At 31.4% G+C, this 17,005-nt stretch overlaps 2 protein-coding genes across 4 annotated transcripts; both read right to left on the bottom strand.

The window, feature by feature from the left end:
• Nucleotides 1-653: 653 nt before the first annotated feature.
• Nucleotides 654-6,970, bottom strand: LOC145743542 (ceramide synthase 6-like). 3 transcript variants are annotated; one of them, XM_082561528.1, is made up of 10 exons: nucleotides 6,744-6,970; nucleotides 5,993-6,123; nucleotides 5,717-5,822; nucleotides 5,035-5,245; nucleotides 4,745-4,762; nucleotides 4,003-4,131; nucleotides 3,380-3,486; nucleotides 2,440-2,577; nucleotides 1,973-2,119; nucleotides 654-1,418 (listed from the first exon to the last, which is right to left on the bottom strand). In XM_082561528.1, exons 1-9 carry the CDS (start codon nucleotides 6,914-6,916, stop codon nucleotides 1,990-1,992), a joined length of 1,143 nt encoding a protein of 380 aa, XP_082417654.1. In that variant the 5' UTR covers nucleotides 6,917-6,970; the 3' UTR covers nucleotides 654-1,418; nucleotides 1,973-1,989. The 3 variants fall into 3 exon arrangements, with proteins under 3 accessions (XP_082417654.1, XP_082417655.1, XP_082417657.1); XM_082561529.1 differs by having other exon boundaries at nucleotides 1,982-2,119; XM_082561531.1 differs by lacking the exon at nucleotides 4,745-4,762.
• A 748-nt stretch (nucleotides 6,971-7,718) lies between these two features.
• LOC145743541 (elongation factor 2-like) lies at nucleotides 7,719-16,530 on the bottom strand. The gene is made up of 16 exons (XM_082561527.1): nucleotides 16,431-16,530; nucleotides 15,794-16,008; nucleotides 15,148-15,329; nucleotides 14,357-14,565; nucleotides 13,958-14,194; nucleotides 13,612-13,725; nucleotides 13,005-13,143; nucleotides 12,705-12,900; nucleotides 12,341-12,464; nucleotides 11,995-12,101; nucleotides 11,439-11,574; nucleotides 10,805-10,948; nucleotides 10,454-10,666; nucleotides 9,623-9,805; nucleotides 8,796-8,928; nucleotides 7,719-8,155 (listed from the first exon to the last, which is right to left on the bottom strand). Exons 1-16 carry the CDS (start codon nucleotides 16,431-16,433, stop codon nucleotides 7,962-7,964), a joined length of 2,529 nt encoding a protein of 842 aa, XP_082417653.1. The 5' UTR covers nucleotides 16,434-16,530; the 3' UTR covers nucleotides 7,719-7,961.
• Nucleotides 16,531-17,005: the final 475 nt, after the last annotated feature.

Genomic DNA, 17,005 nt, shown 5'->3' with positions numbered 1-17,005 from the left:
CGTTTGTAATAAATAACTGCGTTACTTTTAAACTAATACTGCAGCGTGGTGTAGTGGTAAGAACACTTGCTGCACCACACATGAGGTCGTGGGTTCAATCCCCACTGACCTCACGCTGTAGCACCCTTGAGTATGGCGCTATAAACGATACGTACTCCTGCTGAGCCAGCACTTAATCAGCAGCATAATTATTGGGCAATTATAATCTATAATATCCAAAACTGCCAGAGACAACTTAAGACTGGGTCGGGGTAACTGATGTTACTATATGTTTAAGTCGCGCATTTGACTTTCCCACATCGAGGATAAAAATATATACAAAAAATATACTTAACTTTATCCCCAAATGATTTGAGTACATCAAATAAATAAATAAGTTCAAATTTATGTAAACACTATTACTTAAACAAGTAAAATATACTAATATATCTTTAAATATTACAATTGAGGCTTTAACTATTAGTTTAGCAATACGCTTACCTTTTTCTAGCCTAACTAATTAAATTAACAACACCGAATAATATTAGTTAAATTTAATAGAATTTTAAAATTAAACGAAAATATAAATATTAAAGAAAGTAACCGAAAGTAACGTAAAACAAACACAACATATGTACACAGTTAAAAAAAGAGATTTGCAAAGGCAATATAAGACCATGTTATTAGACAATATCACAAAAAATTTCTACCCTTTTTTAAAGTACAAAAACACTTATTTTTTTAAGTGGAAGATATAGCACCAAAATAAAAACTAAATAACTTATTTAAAGATTGCTAACTTTTTTATTGCAAAATTAGAAATGGTGTTTATAAAAATTATAACTCATAGGGCAGTTAAATGTTTCAAATAAAATTGCGGATTAAATAATTTTTTACGAAACTACAAATAATATTAAATTTGGAAAAGCCAATTTTACCAAAGTTTAGGTTGAAATTTTTACGAAAATTGCCAAGCATTTTTTAGAAAAGGGTTTGGGCAAATTAAAAAATAGAATAGGGAAAAATGAAATTAATAAAATATGTCTTATCGCCAGTAAAAAGCATTAGGTTCTGGGTAAAATAGTTTTTAGTAATACATTAGTTATTCTAATAAATTTAAACTACTAAAGCTAATATAGACATCACATAAAAAAATTAAATATCTGTAACACTTTTAAATATTTTTTATCAAAAAACATCGTAAAAGCAGCAAACTAAATAGTTGTTAAAGGTAAATTTAAAACAAATTAAACAATTAGTCAGACAGGCACATCTTCAAACAGTAAAATAAAATTGTTGCCAAAAACAGTTAAACATTTTTGCATCCATGTCATGAAATTAGAATTTTAATGCTGGAAAATTTGAAGCACACTCTAAGAACTAATTATTAATTTTCAACAACTTTTAAAATAAAGTTGAAACAGATGTGTAATATCAATCTAAAAAAATTAAATAAAATTTAAAAAAATCATTTTTTTATTAATTTAATCTTGATGCGGAAAGGTCGACTTTACAACCTAAACATAGAGTAACATCTGTTACCCCGGCCCAATCTCAAGTTGGCTTTGGCAGTTAAAAAGTTATAGGTAATAATTGCCCGGTAATTAAATCTGCTGATTAAGTGCTGGGTCAGTAGGAGTTCATACCGTTTATAGCACCTTACTTAAGGACGCTACATCATGAGAGCAGTGGGGATCGAACCCAGGACATCATGTAATGAAGCCTCTTGCAGTCCATAATTTGATTTTAAATGCTATGGAGTTATAATGCCCATAAAGACAACTTAAGACCAGGTAAAGCTAACAATTGTAAACCTATGTTAAGGTCTTGATTTGCCCTCTCACACAAGGATAAAAAAATAATTATTTGATATTATGAAATCTCTAATTCTTTGAATATTATTTTAAATATATGGCTGTACAAATAAATCATACACAGGGGCATGATATTAAACCACAAACAGAACAAGAGCCAAAGTCCAAATAATTCATACCTTGCTTACATGTTAAGTTATTTGTTTTTCCTTAAAGTGGCTGCGCTGCCGTTATTGCTAGTTGCATCCCCACCTTCAAATGTGAGTTGTTCGTCCGATTCACTTTCACTTCTAATATCATCAACTGTTCCACCTTGTCTAATTAACCTAAAAAAAATTTATTTTAATATTTTATAATTATTTAAGATTCTAAATACATAGAAGTACTTGCTATGCCTGGGACTAGATTCAAAATTTCCTTGGTAGTTTTTAATTATATATTTTCCAAATTGTAAAACTTTTAGTTTTTTTAACCTGTTAACCAGTCTAAAAGTGGACAAAGGTTAAGTACCATAAACACTTAATTAATGATGCGTAAATATAATAATAAAAACCTAAAGTAGCAATTTGTATCACCTACTATGTATCATAGTTAGCCTAACAAAAACTCCTACCAAAAATCCCCAAACTTTGCAAATTTTACTTACGCAATAAATCCTTTAATTATAAACGAGAACCAATACACGTGAAGTGCCTGTAACACAGTGATACAACAACAGAAAAAATACCAGGATGGAAAAGGGCCGACAACTGCCCAAGCATCAAACCAAATTGAATTTATAACCCTAAAAAAAATAATAATAATTTAAAAAAAAAAATTAAAATAATTTTTTTAAAGTTAGGGTCAATACTACTTTCACAGTTTCCCAAATTTTACAGTTTTGAACAATGAAAAAGTTAGTGGGAACTGTTAAAAGTTATGAGACATTTTATGTGAACTTAAACAATACATTTTAGTTTTTTATTAGTATTGTTATGGTACACATAAAGTAAGGGTGGACTATTAATACATATTGTATAGAACCGTTAAAGCATTGAAAAAATTAGTAAAAACTTTAGAAATTAAGTGCTACAAATTTATTTAAAAAAAAAGAAAAATTTTAATAAGTAAAATTGAACTAAAACTTATTTGATATTTTAGAAAATTTTATACCTAATTACAGGCATAAATATTGACACACCTATACACATACAACTTGTATATTACATAACATAAGAACAAAGAATAATTAAAAATAACAAATCATGAGCTACGTGCAAAGTCCACCAGGTGTTTTTACACCAGCTTGCATTTATTTAAATTATTGCTTGATGGCAATAATTAACAGTGGCACCAGATTTAAACCTTTATTTAAACATTTAACCTCAAATTTTCAATATTTACTCAAGTGAAGTCAACAAAAATAAACAGAAAATTGTGAAATCATAAATAAGTTACAAAATATATGTTGAAGAAAAAACAGTTTACCAAAACCCTCCTTATTTTTTTAAGCTTGACATAATAGTTGCCTATAATTCATTATAACATTTACACTTAAATAACTTTCAGCTAAAATCTATATCTTAATTTTAATGAAATATATTTACCAGAATGGGAAATAAACTAATCTTGCAAGACCAAAGGTTAACGCAAACATTACAAGACCACATGTACCAAGACCATCTTGTTGGGAGTACTTTGCAATTTTTGAGGCCTAAAACAACAAACAAAAAATTTTAAATAACAATAATTTGTTGTCTGAGTAAAATGCAGCAATTAAAAATGAATTTTTTTGTATGTATTTTTATCCTCGATGTGGGGAAGTCGAATGCGCGACTTGAACATAGAGTAACATCAGTTACTCTGACTCAGTCTTAAGTTGCTTCTGGCAGTTTGGGATTTATAGATTATAATTGCCCGATAATTATGCTGCTGATTAAGTGCTGGCTCAGCAGGAGTTTATATCGATTCTAGCGCCTTACCCAAGGGTACTACAGCATGAGATCAGTGGGGATTAAACCCACAACCTCATGGTGGTGTAGCAAGTTGTGTCATATAGATTTAAATTTTCTTACAAATTGATTTTTTAAATAAAATACTTATATATTATGACCCTAAAAACTGATATGTACATTCTTTTTATTCACTAATGCCAATTACATATATAAACAAAATTTAAAGAGTTTAACTTTACTACATTTAAATATATTTACAGATTTTTTTGTCTTACCTCTAAAAATATATCGGAGAAATCATGTACGAGCATAATAAGCATTCCAATATTTAACATGTTAATACAATAGGAGAATGAAATAAGTAAAATAGTTGCTATATGATGTGAAAACATTATCCAAAAATCCTAAAAATTTTAAGAAATAAATTGATTAAAAAAAAATAAAAAACAAGAGTGTTTTAAATGATAAAAAAAAGCATTATAATTTACTTAAATATATATTTTTGCTAAATTGACAGTATTTATTTTAAAAACTAAAACCCGGAAATGAGCTCTAATTGTAAGTTGATATTATTCTTATTGGTTCTGTATAACACCAAGAATAGGAAATAGTGCAAATAAAATTTGATATAGTTAACAGTTTAGTAACTAAAAAAATAAAAAACCTACAACTAATTTCACAAAAAATAAAATATTAATATAATCATAATGTTAAAATAAAAAATATGAAGTTAAAATCACTGAAAAAAATTATTAGGATTAGTTAAACAAAAAAAAATAGAAAAATTGACAAAAAAAAACAAATCATGCCACGAAATTTACAAACAATTCACTCAAATATTATCAATATAACTAATTAGAAAAATGTTAAATCGTTAATAAAATAAAAAGGATTAGATTAACACTCTACAAATACAACTGGTGAAAATAAAATATGACATATATATATATATAGTAAATATACATGAAAAACCAAAAAAATAAAACTTAATTTTCGCACCATATTTTTTAAATTTACCTGGTATAAGTATAAGTCCTGTAAAGTTAAAAACGGTCAATCAAAATATCAGAAAAAATCAGTAAAAAAGCTATTACACTAATCAGTTAAATAAATAAAAAATGAACTCAAAAATTAGCCTACATTATAAGCAATTTAATAAACCAAAGACACACAAACAGTTAGATAAAATAGAACAATATATATATATAAATTTAATATGTTATAGGTCTTATTTTACATTAATTTTTTGGGTATCAAACCTTCAGATTACCTTTAAGATATTACTCAGGTATAATATGTTCAATTACCTTTCTTTTTATGTCAAAAAACTGAGACACAGAACACATTGTGTAGAATGCAAGCTCAGTTTGATAATACCAATAACTTATTCGAAACAGAGGTTGTTTGTCTGGGTAACCCATCCAACAATATCTGTTTTCCAACATACACATTGGCCTTGTTGTATGAAGTGCAAAGTTGCCAAGTATGAAGATACCAAGATAAAATACAAATCTCCATCTAAGTTTTAAAAAAATCACAAAATGTGATAAAAATTCTTAAATTACAGTTTCAAAAAAAATATATCTTATAAACCAAAGTCAGAACACTTGGCTTCACTACATGGGTTCTGGGTTTAATCCCCACTGCTTTCATGCCCTAATGCCTTTACCTAAGGCATTATAGTTGGTGTAAACTTTTGCTACGACAATATTAATTAGCAGATTAATTATTCGGCTTCTATAATCTATAATGCTATAGGCAACTTCAGATGGGTTAAGGCAACTGATGTTACACTATGATTAAGTTAAAAAGTCAACCTTCCCACAACGAGAATAAATAAATATAAAAAATAGTAATAATACATCAAAAATATATTTAATAAAAGGCTTGAATTACATTTAAAAAATAAATTTATATATAAGTTATTTATTTAAGCTTTTTACAATTTAACATTTGGAACTAATTTTTAAAATATATAAACTGACTTACACTGTTTCAGAAAATTTGACTAATTTTGAAGGTCTGTTAATATTATTTTTCCTACGAAACCATCTTTGAACTTGTCTCTCAGACCAGTCTAATTGTTTACACAAACCTAAAAACAGTTTTACTAAAATTTTATATCAGAAAGAAAATTTAAAAAATAACTGACTTTGGTACCAACTATTACCTAAAAAAATTAAATACAAAAATTATATATTTGGCAATACAGATAAGCTAGGGAAATAAAACACTTTTAATATTATTTGAGACAAATTTACTCACCTTTTAATCTTTCCCCTTCAGGATTTTTTGTTATAGAATAAAATACTTTATCCAGCACAATATTTCGACTTGGCGGTTTACTTGGATTGTCCGAAATGTTAAGTTTTCTGCCAATTGGTCTGGCCACAAATCTAAAAAAAAGCTAAATAATAATAAATTGATCAGCATTTTTAAACGACTTGGCAAGTGTTATGTTTTGCCATTTATGGAAGAAGTTACGATGCTTCACCACATGAGGTCATGGGTTCAATTCCTTGAGTAAGATGCTATAAGTAATATAAACACCTTTTTTTTATATATCTTTTTCCTCGATGTGGGAAGGTAAAATGCGCAACCTAAACATAGAGTAACATCAGTTACTCCAACCCAGTTTCGAGTTGCCTGTGGTAGTTTGGGATATTACAGAGACTATAATTGTCCAGTAATTATGCTGCTAATTAAGTGCTGGCTTAGCCGGAGTTTTTACCGTTTATAGCGCCTTACTGAAGGGCACTTCAGCATGAGAGCAGTGGGGATTGAACCCACGACCTCATGGTGTTGTAGCAAGTGTTCTTACTACTACACCATGCTACCGGTACCTGCTGAGCCAACATTTAACCAGCAGCATATAATTAAAGGGAAATTATAAACAATAATATTCCAAACTGCCAAAGACATCTTGAGACAGAGTCAAGGTTACAAAAGTTACACAATTTTTTAGCTCTGAAGTTAACTTATTTAGATTGAAAAAATTACGAGTACACTATTATACCTTTCAATTACAATTCGAATGGCATAAAGAACTAGTGAATATGGAAACATAATTATAACATCACTGGCTTGAGGAAATGTTATTTCTTCTGTATTTCTCAGATCTGCCCATGTTGTATTAACAGGCAACCAGAAACGTTCGTTCCAAAACCAAGTAAGAAATGAAGCAGCCATTTATTTGATAATTTAAAGATTAAAACAAAGCACAAAGTAGAAAGTGAAGTTATCATTTCTTTAAAATTATAAAATATTTGTTAAACAATTATTTTATTAAATAACTGTTCATGAACAATATATATGGCCTCCTTAAGTTTTACATTATTTTTATTAACTATTTTCTCGTTAAAGCCTAATTTCTTTAGCTAGCTAAAATGTTACTTTATCTGTTTATTAGCAAAATACCCAGCAGACCATACACTTCTGACTTTCAGGACTTTACATGTCAGTATGTTGTATGTTTATTTTTGTAAACGATCTTTTTTCTGACTTGTTGAATCATTAATTAAATGTCTTCTTGAATACGCATGATATTTAAAATAAACGAATGTTTGCATTAAAATTTGATTGCACCCAAAGTCTAAAACGAAAAGATCATCTTCCTGGACAAAAAGACATGTTTACTAAATGTTGAAGCTTTTTGTAAATCGCAGACTACTCATCGAGGACAAACTCAATATTTCTATAGTAAAAAGCGCCTTAAAAAAGAAATATGGTAATAAGCTTTTATTGCTTTCATGTTGTTAGGTCCAAACACGTTGCAAATTTAAGGAGCTTTAAAAAAATCGTTAAGAATATTTTATTAAACTTAAGTTATCTAAATACGACACAGAGCAGGATCCTAGAAACTGGGAGACTACGTTTTTTCAAGATTCAGACATCCAATACACTTTACAATAGTTGATCAGGGCCCTAATTTTACCTTTACAAAATCCGGACTATAAACAAACTACTGGATGCAATAAAAACACAACAAAAACAAATTGTGACCTTCCGGACACTGGTCCGTTTTGTATTTAACCTCACACTACACTCGGCACAACAAAGCGCACACCACTTAAGAGAAAAAAAACAGGTCATGTTTGAGAATTAAAGGTGTATGGTACAAAGGAACTACATTTAAATGATGAATTTTTCAATTTATTTTATTAGAGTGGGGGGGAGAAGGGAAAATAAGAATCTGCAAACTTAAATACAATAAAGAAACCATGACTTTGGGATTTTACAATTTGTCGTAGAAACGATCCAAAGGTGGGACCCCTTCTGTCAGCGCTTTGCGTTTACGAGTGACAGCAACAACTTGGAATGGCTTGGAACCTTCTTGAAGATAGTCACCAGCCATGTCTTGCCAATGGTCAAACACACATTGTGGGAAGGCTTGACCTCCAGTGTTTGAACGTAAATCAGCAGTAAAACCTGTTACAAAAAAATTATTAATAAATAAATACGAAAATAAAACTTTGTTATTCATGTTTTTCACATTTATTTATCCTAGATTTGGGAAGGTCGACTTTTCGACCCAAACATAGAGTAACATCAGTTACCACAACACAGTCTCGAGTTGACTTTAACGGTTCGAGATATTTTAGATTTTTGTTCGAGATATTTTAGATTTTTAATTGCCCGATAAATAGGATATTGATTAAGTGTTGGCTCAACACGAGTTTATACCGCTTATAGTGTTTTGCTCAATGTCTTGCATTAACAAAGCTGAGCTCATGCTGAAGCGCTCTTGAGTAAGGCGCTATAAAAAGTACAAACTCCTGCTGAGCCAGCACTTAATCAGCAGAATAATTATCGGGCAATTATAATCTATAATATCCCAAACTCCCACAGGCAACTCGAGGCTGGGTCGGAGAAACTCATGTTACTCTAAGTTTAATTTCCGCATTCGACTTTTCCACATTGAGGATAAAGATATATACAAAAAAAAAGGGGGGGGGGATCAAACCTAGGACTTCTTATAATAAGTTTTGACCCATTACACTATGGTTGTTGATCTAATTATTTTATATAAATAATTGCTCTTAAAATTTTAATAAAAAAAAAGACTGACCGAATGATTCGTTGACAGGCAAGTACGCTTTGACATGGAAGATTGGAGTTCCAACAGCCTGGTTTTCTTCAAATACATGACCTCTTCTTCGGTTCAACACACCATAAATACCTCCCACAGCAGCTTCAGGACACTAAAAAATTAAAGGTGGGGTTATTTGTATTTGATCGTAATAGTTTCAAAGTGAAAAGGGTCTTCTTTTGATTTTATTTATTCTTGATATAAGTTGGCTTATTTTATTACTTAACTAGAGTTACGTTCGTTGCCTTGACTAAGTCTTAAGTTGACATTGATTTTGTATATATCTTTATCCTCGATGTGGGAAAGTCTAATGCGCGACTTAAACATAGAGTCACATAAGTTACTCCAACCCAGTCTCAAGTTGCCTGTGGCAGTTTGGGATATTATAGATATAATTGCCCAATAGTTATACTGCCGATTAAGTGCTGGCTCATACTGTTTATAGCACCTTACTCAAAGGCGCTACAGCATGAGATCAGTGGGGATTGAACCCACGGCCTCATGTGTGGTGTAACAAGTGTTTTTACCACTACACCACGCTGCCAGTTCACATACATACAATTGCCTGATAATTATTTTCCTGATTGGTTTTTGGCTCGGTTGAAATTTATACAACTTTTCAAGCTTTACTCTAAGGTGCCACAGGTTAAATGCAGGACCTCATGTAGATCAAGTAATCTAAGCCCTACACCCTATCACTTCTTAAGCAGTCAAAACTACTCAACTTTTAAAAGCATTGACTAAGGCGCGAAAAACCAAAATAAAATAAAAAAGAAGTTAAGTGGTGTATTTTTAACTCAATATACCTGGATTTCCACTAAGTAGACAGGTTCCAAAAGACCGGGTTTAGCAGTGAGCTGAGAGGCGTAAATGACACGTCTGCAAGTTGGAATGATCTGACCACCTCCACGATGAATTGCATCGGCATGGAGCGTGACATCGTGGATATCAAATCGAACACCACGCATATTTTCTTCGCAAAGCACACCCTATAAAATTTTTTTTTTATAATTTAATATAATACTCGAAATATAATACTTGTGGTAACCAAAACGTTTGCTATTCAAAACATTGCTAGTACAAACTAACAGTTAAGTAAAAACCTAGGGCCCTATGGACAAAAAGTCAAAGTCCTTACTACAAGTGCTACAATAACCAAAGCTAGCCAATAGTGGAATATATAAATAATTTCAGGGAACGAAATAACGGGTCGCTATTCGCTAAAAGCGAATCGTTTTTTAAAATTAGCGAATCGTTTTTTAAAAAAGGTTCAGGCAGTGATAAAACTCTCGTGTATATTTTTACGATCTATTTTACACCGGTTTCACACTAATTTAATTACATCATCATAATCCTGCGTAAATGTAGGTTACTATAGGGCATTTAATAACAATAACTTTCCATGTTTTGGCAATGCGTAAATTTCGATCCCGAGATCGTTCAGTTGTTGCGCAATTTTTTAAATGCACAACACAGCCTTAAAAGAATAAAAAATGCGACCTTATTTTTAGCGAATCGTTTTTTAAACGTTAATTCGTACCCTGAATTTGGAAGGAAAGTCCAGTTGCTTTTTAACAATAAAGTTCCCTAATTACAGTAAGCCAATAAATAGTAAAAGATTTTAAACTAGAATTTACCTCCTTGGTGGCCCACTGGAATCCAGCAATGCAGGAGTCCTTGATTTCGTTCAAGTACTGAACAGCCTTGGTGCAATCAATCAAAAGATTTGCCCCCGTCGTGTCGGGACCAAAACACCAGATCTTTCTCATTTCATTCACGTCACAACCATCGAATTTTGTGGTAATTTGACGAGCTCGTTCTTTTGCTTCTTGACGAGGAGTAATTTTGTCCTTGAAAATTTAAAAAATAAAGACATTTTTTTCAAAAAAATTCAGTTGTTAACGATAATAATTAAAGTATCGACCACTACTATGTTTAAATGGTATCTAAATATGCTGGCAGTGGGAATTGAACCAAACATCACTTACATCTTCAATGTCCTCAGCAAGGCCGTCGGGAAGGGGTCTGGCTCTCATGAAAATACGGTTGTGTTTGTTTGGTGATTTGGAGAGACACATCATGCTTGATTCCTCCGTTACAGTTTCTCTGTAGGACACAACAGGATCGGTTTTCTAAAAGAAAAAAAAAACGTTTAGCATTTTGGATGTTTAGTATTACAAAAAACTCGCACAACACTGACTTCTAGTGGTAGCATTTTTTGCTGGATTTAGTTCAATGGTTACACCAGAATTTTGAAAAATGTGAATAATTTCTATATTCACAGCAATTTTTTACTAATAATTACTAAAGTTTGCTATTTTATCCGAATAATTAAAGATTGTTTGCCTAATTTTAAAGTAAATACGCAAACATAAATTACACGTGTAGAACAAAAATTCTGATTACACCATTTTCTATGCTTGCATGCACAAGATCTCGTTGAAAACCCCCTACTTTCTTGACCGGCAGGTTGACACATCACTAATTTACTACATTAAGGTGACATTTTAATATGCCAGTAAATGGAATTAAACCACATCACCCAGCTCAATTGAGTAATTCAGTATAAAAAAAAAACAATTTGAAATACAACAACAACAAAAAAGCCAATTAGCTTTTTACCTTAAGAGGGATGCCAGCATGATCTTCCTCCAGATCTTTAAGACAAATCTCAAGATGAAGCTCGCCAGCTCCAGCCACGATATGCTCTCCACTTTCCTCAATAATACATTGGACCATAGGATCGGATTTCGACAATCTAGAAAAAAATTGTTTTGTTTTTTGTGCAATTTTAATTTTTTTTATATTTATTAATCCTTGAAGACCTAAACATAGAGTAACATCAGTAACTCCAACCCAGTCTCAAGTTGTCTTCAACAATTAGGAATATTATAAATTACAATTACCCGATAATTAAGCTGTTGATTAAGTGTTGGCTCAGCAAAAGTTCATATCATTTATAATGCCTTATTTAAGGGCGCTACAGCACGGGGGGCAGTGGGGATCAAACCCAAGACCTCATGTAGTGAAGCCAAATGTTCTGACCACAACACCATGCTGCCAGTTCATAATAAGCTTACAGTTCTCCAAAAATTCACAAGAAATAAAATTGGAGAACAGTTTAACCAACAAGAACAAATTTATATTAACTATTAGGATTATATAATACAACACTTACCTCTTAAGACCTTCAACAAGTTTGGGAAGGTCAGCTGGGTTTTTGGCTTCAACAGCGACACGCACAACAGGAGAAACACTGAACTTCATTTGCTTCATGTTGTGAGCCTACAAAAACAGTTGTTAAACTTTAAAAATACTTGTATCCTCTTTGTAAGTGTTAAAAAAGGGCTTTGTTAAAGCATAGGACTTTAAATTTTTTTAAAGCTTTTTTTACACCTTAACCCTAACCTCAAAGCGATGAAGTAAAATTGGGGGCAAATTAAGACAAAAAATCTGATACATTTAAATTTTAGACCCATGAAAATTTTTTACAGTTTCTTAAAACACCAAAAAAGTTTACTAACCTTGTCACAAGTAGTAAGAGTTCCAGTTTTGACAAGGTATTGATCGACGCCAACTAACCCAGCAATATTACCACATGGCACATCCTCGATTGCCTCGATGTATCGTCCCATCATAAGAATCGTTCTAAATTAATCAAAATATTTATTTTCCCGTTGCCACGACATTTAAGGATATTTTTAAAAAATAATACGATCACATGTACTTAACGGTTCTCAGAAAATTATAACACAGTAAAGTTTGAGAGAGAATTACTAGGACCTCAAAGTACAAGAGTTTTTCTAAGAACCGTGAAGTACACGTGATCCAAATGACCTTTATAAAAAGATACAGTTTAGCAATTCTAAATTTTTTTATACGATCTACCTTTGGATAGGCTTCACGTATAAATCAATCTTTTTGCCAGGTTCATATTTAGGTCCCATAATTCGAACTTTTTGTCCAGTGGCAACTGTACCGGCAAAAACTCGTCCGAAAGCGTAGAAACGTCCTTTGTCGCTGGTAGGCACCATTTTGCTCACGTACATAATCAAGGGACCTTTAGGGTCACAGTTTCTGATGGCTGAAACAAAAATTAATAACATAATTGAGGAATAAATTAAGCATAAAATTAAAACAAAAAAACTAAAAAAAAAAAAATTAAAAATAAGTGAAACTAGTGCCTACCCATTGCAGCCTCATCATCTTGAGGTCCTTGGTACAACATCTCACATCTGTACTTCTGAGCCGTTACTGGAGAAGGAAGATGGATGGTGATCATCTGGAGGAGAGTGTCACCAGCTGGAAGCCAAGTTCTCATGAAACACTAAAAGATAATTTTTAGTTTTTTTTTAATTAAATTTTTTTGTTTATTTAGTAATTTATTTTAATATTAGAAGGTTGACTTTAGTATCTAAACATAGAGTAACAACCCCAACCCCGTCCTGAGTTGCATTTGACAGTTTGAAATAAAGATTATAGTTGCCTGATAATTAAACTACTGATTAAGTGTTGGCTCAGCAGGAGTTTATATTGTTTATTAGTAATGTGTCGATCGCCATTTTTTATGATTGAAATTGTAATCTGAATATTTATTTCCGATCAGATCGCGATTCGATAATGTGCCCTAACAAAAAAAAATCGGCGATTTACGATCACCATTTTGATCGACACATCACTGTTGTTTATAGCCTAAGACCATTTGTAGTACAGTCAAAAAAGCAAAGTGCTTTAAACCGCTTCGCCACGCTGCCAGTAAAATTAAATAATGTAGAATATAGATTAAGTTAAAAACCTTCAAAAGTGGTTTTCCTTCCAAATCCTTGTCATCTCCCTTCAGTTTTACCTCAGTCTTTTCACACAACTTAGCAAAAGCTTCTTTCTTAGAGTTCATGATCGCATCAAACACCTAAACATAAATATTTTGTTGTTAAGTATATAGGGGGTAAAAAAGACCATTATAACAGCACATAACCTAAACTTTTAAATTTGTTTAACAAACTATATGATATGTATACATTAATTCTGTGTGATCACGTAATGTAAGTATGTAATGATTAATGTAAGTATGTAATGTAATGATAAATAGTAGTTGTATACAAGAAAAATTAGCACACAAATTTAACTGTTTATATATATACCTTGTAAATTGGAGACAAAACGAAGAGAACAAATCCACGTTGATATCCGTCAGAACCCATTGTTTTACTCCATTTCTTGGTCTTGGGGTTAAAGGAGTTGTCGCCCCAAAGTCTCTTCATGAGCTTTTCAACATCAATTCCAAACTTGGCAGAGTACATTTCAGCAAACTGCTTAAGCGAAAAGGCCCAGCCATGAAGTCCAGAACCAAAACCAACGGTTCCTTGTTGGGGATCGACCTTGAAAGTTTAATTTTAGTTTTTTATTGACAAATATTTAAAATATTCACAAAATGAAATGTTTGTTTTCAAATTAAGAAACTATGACAATGCAGCTGGGTTCGAACCCCAGAACTTTAGTTTAAGACCCAACAATTATACCCCAACCCCACCAAAAATTACCTGAACGTTACCCATTGGCCCATCCTCGTCAGAGTAAGTAGCGATGATCACGTTCACGCTCTCCACGATCCTTTGGAAGGTCTGATAAAGATCTTCTTCTTCCAATTGCAACTCCAGGAGAGCTCGGTCCATCTTGTTCATGAAAACAATCGGCCTTATCCTCTCGGCAATCGCTTGTCGCAACACAGTCTCAGTTTGCACGCAGACACCTAAAAATTTGTAAAAGTTTATAAACTTTTTTTTAGTAGCCCTTGTGTCTGATTATAAATAAAGGTGGTGCTTTTTTGTTTTGTTTCAGTTAACTTTGGTAGTTTAAAATTTTATCAATTATATAATATATAAAATTTTTAAGCCAAAAAATTGATCTGTTGATTGGTTTTTGGCTTTCCACTACAGCATGGAAGCAGTAAGTTTTGAACCCAAGGCTCAAAGTTCACCATGGCATAATCAGAACACTTGCTACACTACTATGAGGTTGTGGGTTCAATCACCACTGCTCTCATGCTGTTAAACGGTATGAACCCCTGCTAAGTCAGCACATGATCAACAGTGTAATTATCCGGCAATTATAATCTAAATAATACCCCAAACTGCTAAAGACAACCCGAGTCTGGCTTGGAGTAACTGATGTTACTCTATATTTAGGTCGACCTTTCCACATCGAAGACAAAGATATATATATATTTATATATATATACAAAAAAAATTAATAATATCCCAAACTGCAAAAGACAACTTAAGACTAAATCTGAATATATAAATTTGGTATGTCAAAATGTATTTAAACTTACCACTAACACAATCAACAACAACCAAAGCGCCGTCGGTAACACGAAGAGCAGCAGTGACTTCCGAGGAGAAATCGACGTGGCCAGGTGAATCGATTAAATTAATAAGAAAACCCTTTCCATCAACTTCTTGTTTAATCCACTTAACATCAGCTTCACTCAACTCATAGTACAAAGAGATTGCACTGAAAAAATAAAAACAAAGTTTGAAAAAAATTGTAATTGATTTAAAAAGCACAATTGTGATAAAAATTTTATGTGGATATTATTTTTTATTTTTTGTATATATCTTTATCCTCGATGTGGGAAAGTCGAATGCGCGACTTAAACATAGTTACTCCGACCCAGTCTTGAGTCGCCTGTGGTAGTTTGGGATATTACAGATTATAATTGCCCAATAATTATACCGTTTTTAACGCCTTACTCAAGGGCGCTACAGCATGAGATCAGTGGGGATTGAACCGACGACCTCATGTGTGGTGTAACAAGTGTTCTTACCACTACACCACGCTGCCGGTATATATATATATATAATCATAAAATAACGATATAACTATATATATATATAATATATATAAGCTATCATGGCTTTAACAAATTTATTTTCACAAAAACTACTTTATCGTTTGGTTTCAATTAGTATACTAACGTTGACTTAATAGTAATGCAACGCTCCTGTTCGTCTTTTCGGGTATCCGTAAATCTCGCTTCTCCTGCTTTCGAGCCGGCAATAATTCCGGCTTTGCTCACCAAGGAATCGGTGAGGGTGGACTTTCCGTGATCCACATGAGCGATTACCGACATGTTTCGGATGTTCGCCTTTCTGTCCATGATCTCACGGATCTGGTCGACTGTGAAGTTCACCTAAAAAAAACAATTTATTTTTTAAAAAAAGTTAATTTTTATATTATTTAAACCATCAGACCATATTACTTTTCAAACTTATAGTTAAACATTGCTTTAAACATTTTAACGTAAAAAAAAAATTTTTGAATTTAATATTTTAACTTTTAACCGATAATTATTGTATATATTTTACATTAATTTATTTATTAGTGTTTGACTTTAAACACTCTATACAATATTATATTAAATCCTTATGTAAGATGAATATAACATGGTAAAATAATCAAAAATTTTAAATCAAACGAAAATTGAAATTTGTATTCGTTAATAATATCCGCTATAATCGTCCAAAATATACATTAAATCTGGTTTAAAAACTAACTTATACATTTGTCTATTCTTTAACTTTATTAATTTACTGTTAAATATCATCTACTTACCATTTTTTTAGTTTTTTTTAACTTTTATAAATAGGAAATAACAAAACAGTCCGCTCTTAACACACTGTTAGAAAAAGGAATTTGCCAAAACGTGAAACTGTCTACGTCATTGACCAGTTGGCCTGATATTGCGCAACATTTATAATATAAGATGTCTATGTCCCATTTTATAAAAGTTACATAATATGTTGTAATAATAAAATGTTTTTAAGAATTTATAGTAAATTGACAATATTTTTGCTTTAATTAATAGCTTTGCGATAGAAATAATTTGTATTTTAACCCCTTATTACAATTACAAGTCCTGTAAAACAAATAATAACTGTTCAAATATTGGACTTTCCTATTACTAATAATTTTGTTACATCATGATCATGTACTAACAGCATGATTTTCAACAATGTTTATATTTTTTATTTCTTTAAATTTACTTACCTGCTTATTAAAACTGTTAAAAATTAATTATTTGTTATATTTAGGTTTTAAAATTATATATAAACAGTAGCTCAAATATTGCAAAATATAGCACTATATTTATTAAAACTGTCCTAAAATAATTTGTAAAAACATGCACT

Source organism: Corella eumyota, chromosome 2 (genome assembly GCF_963082875.1).
Source record: "Corella eumyota chromosome 2, kaCorEumy4.1, whole genome shotgun sequence".
NCBI lineage: Eukaryota > Metazoa > Chordata > Ascidiacea > Phlebobranchia > Corellidae > Corella > Corella eumyota.
This window is presented reverse-complemented; position numbering and strand designations above follow the sequence as displayed.

Coding starts and splice junctions, on each gene's coding strand:
- LOC145743542 (XM_082561528.1), bottom strand. CDS start 6,916: ATGGCTGCTTCATTTCTTACTTGGTTTTGGAACGAACGTTTCTGGTTG. Junction 5,246..5,716: donor GTCAAATTTTCTGAAACAGT/GTAAGTCAGTTT, acceptor TTTAAAACTTAG/ATGGAGATTTGTATTTTATC. Junction 2,578..3,379: donor TTAGTTTATTTCCCATTCTG/GTAAATATATTT, acceptor TATTTTTTTTAG/GGTTATAAATTCAATTTGGT.
- LOC145743541 (XM_082561527.1), bottom strand. Junction 11,575..11,994: donor CTTGTTGAAGGTCTTAAGAG/GTAAGTGTTGTA, acceptor ATTTTTTTCTAG/ATTGTCGAAATCCGATCCTA. Junction 9,806..10,453: donor TCCAGTGGGCCACCAAGGAG/GTAAATTCTAGT, acceptor AAAATTTTATAG/GGTGTGCTTTGCGAAGAAAA.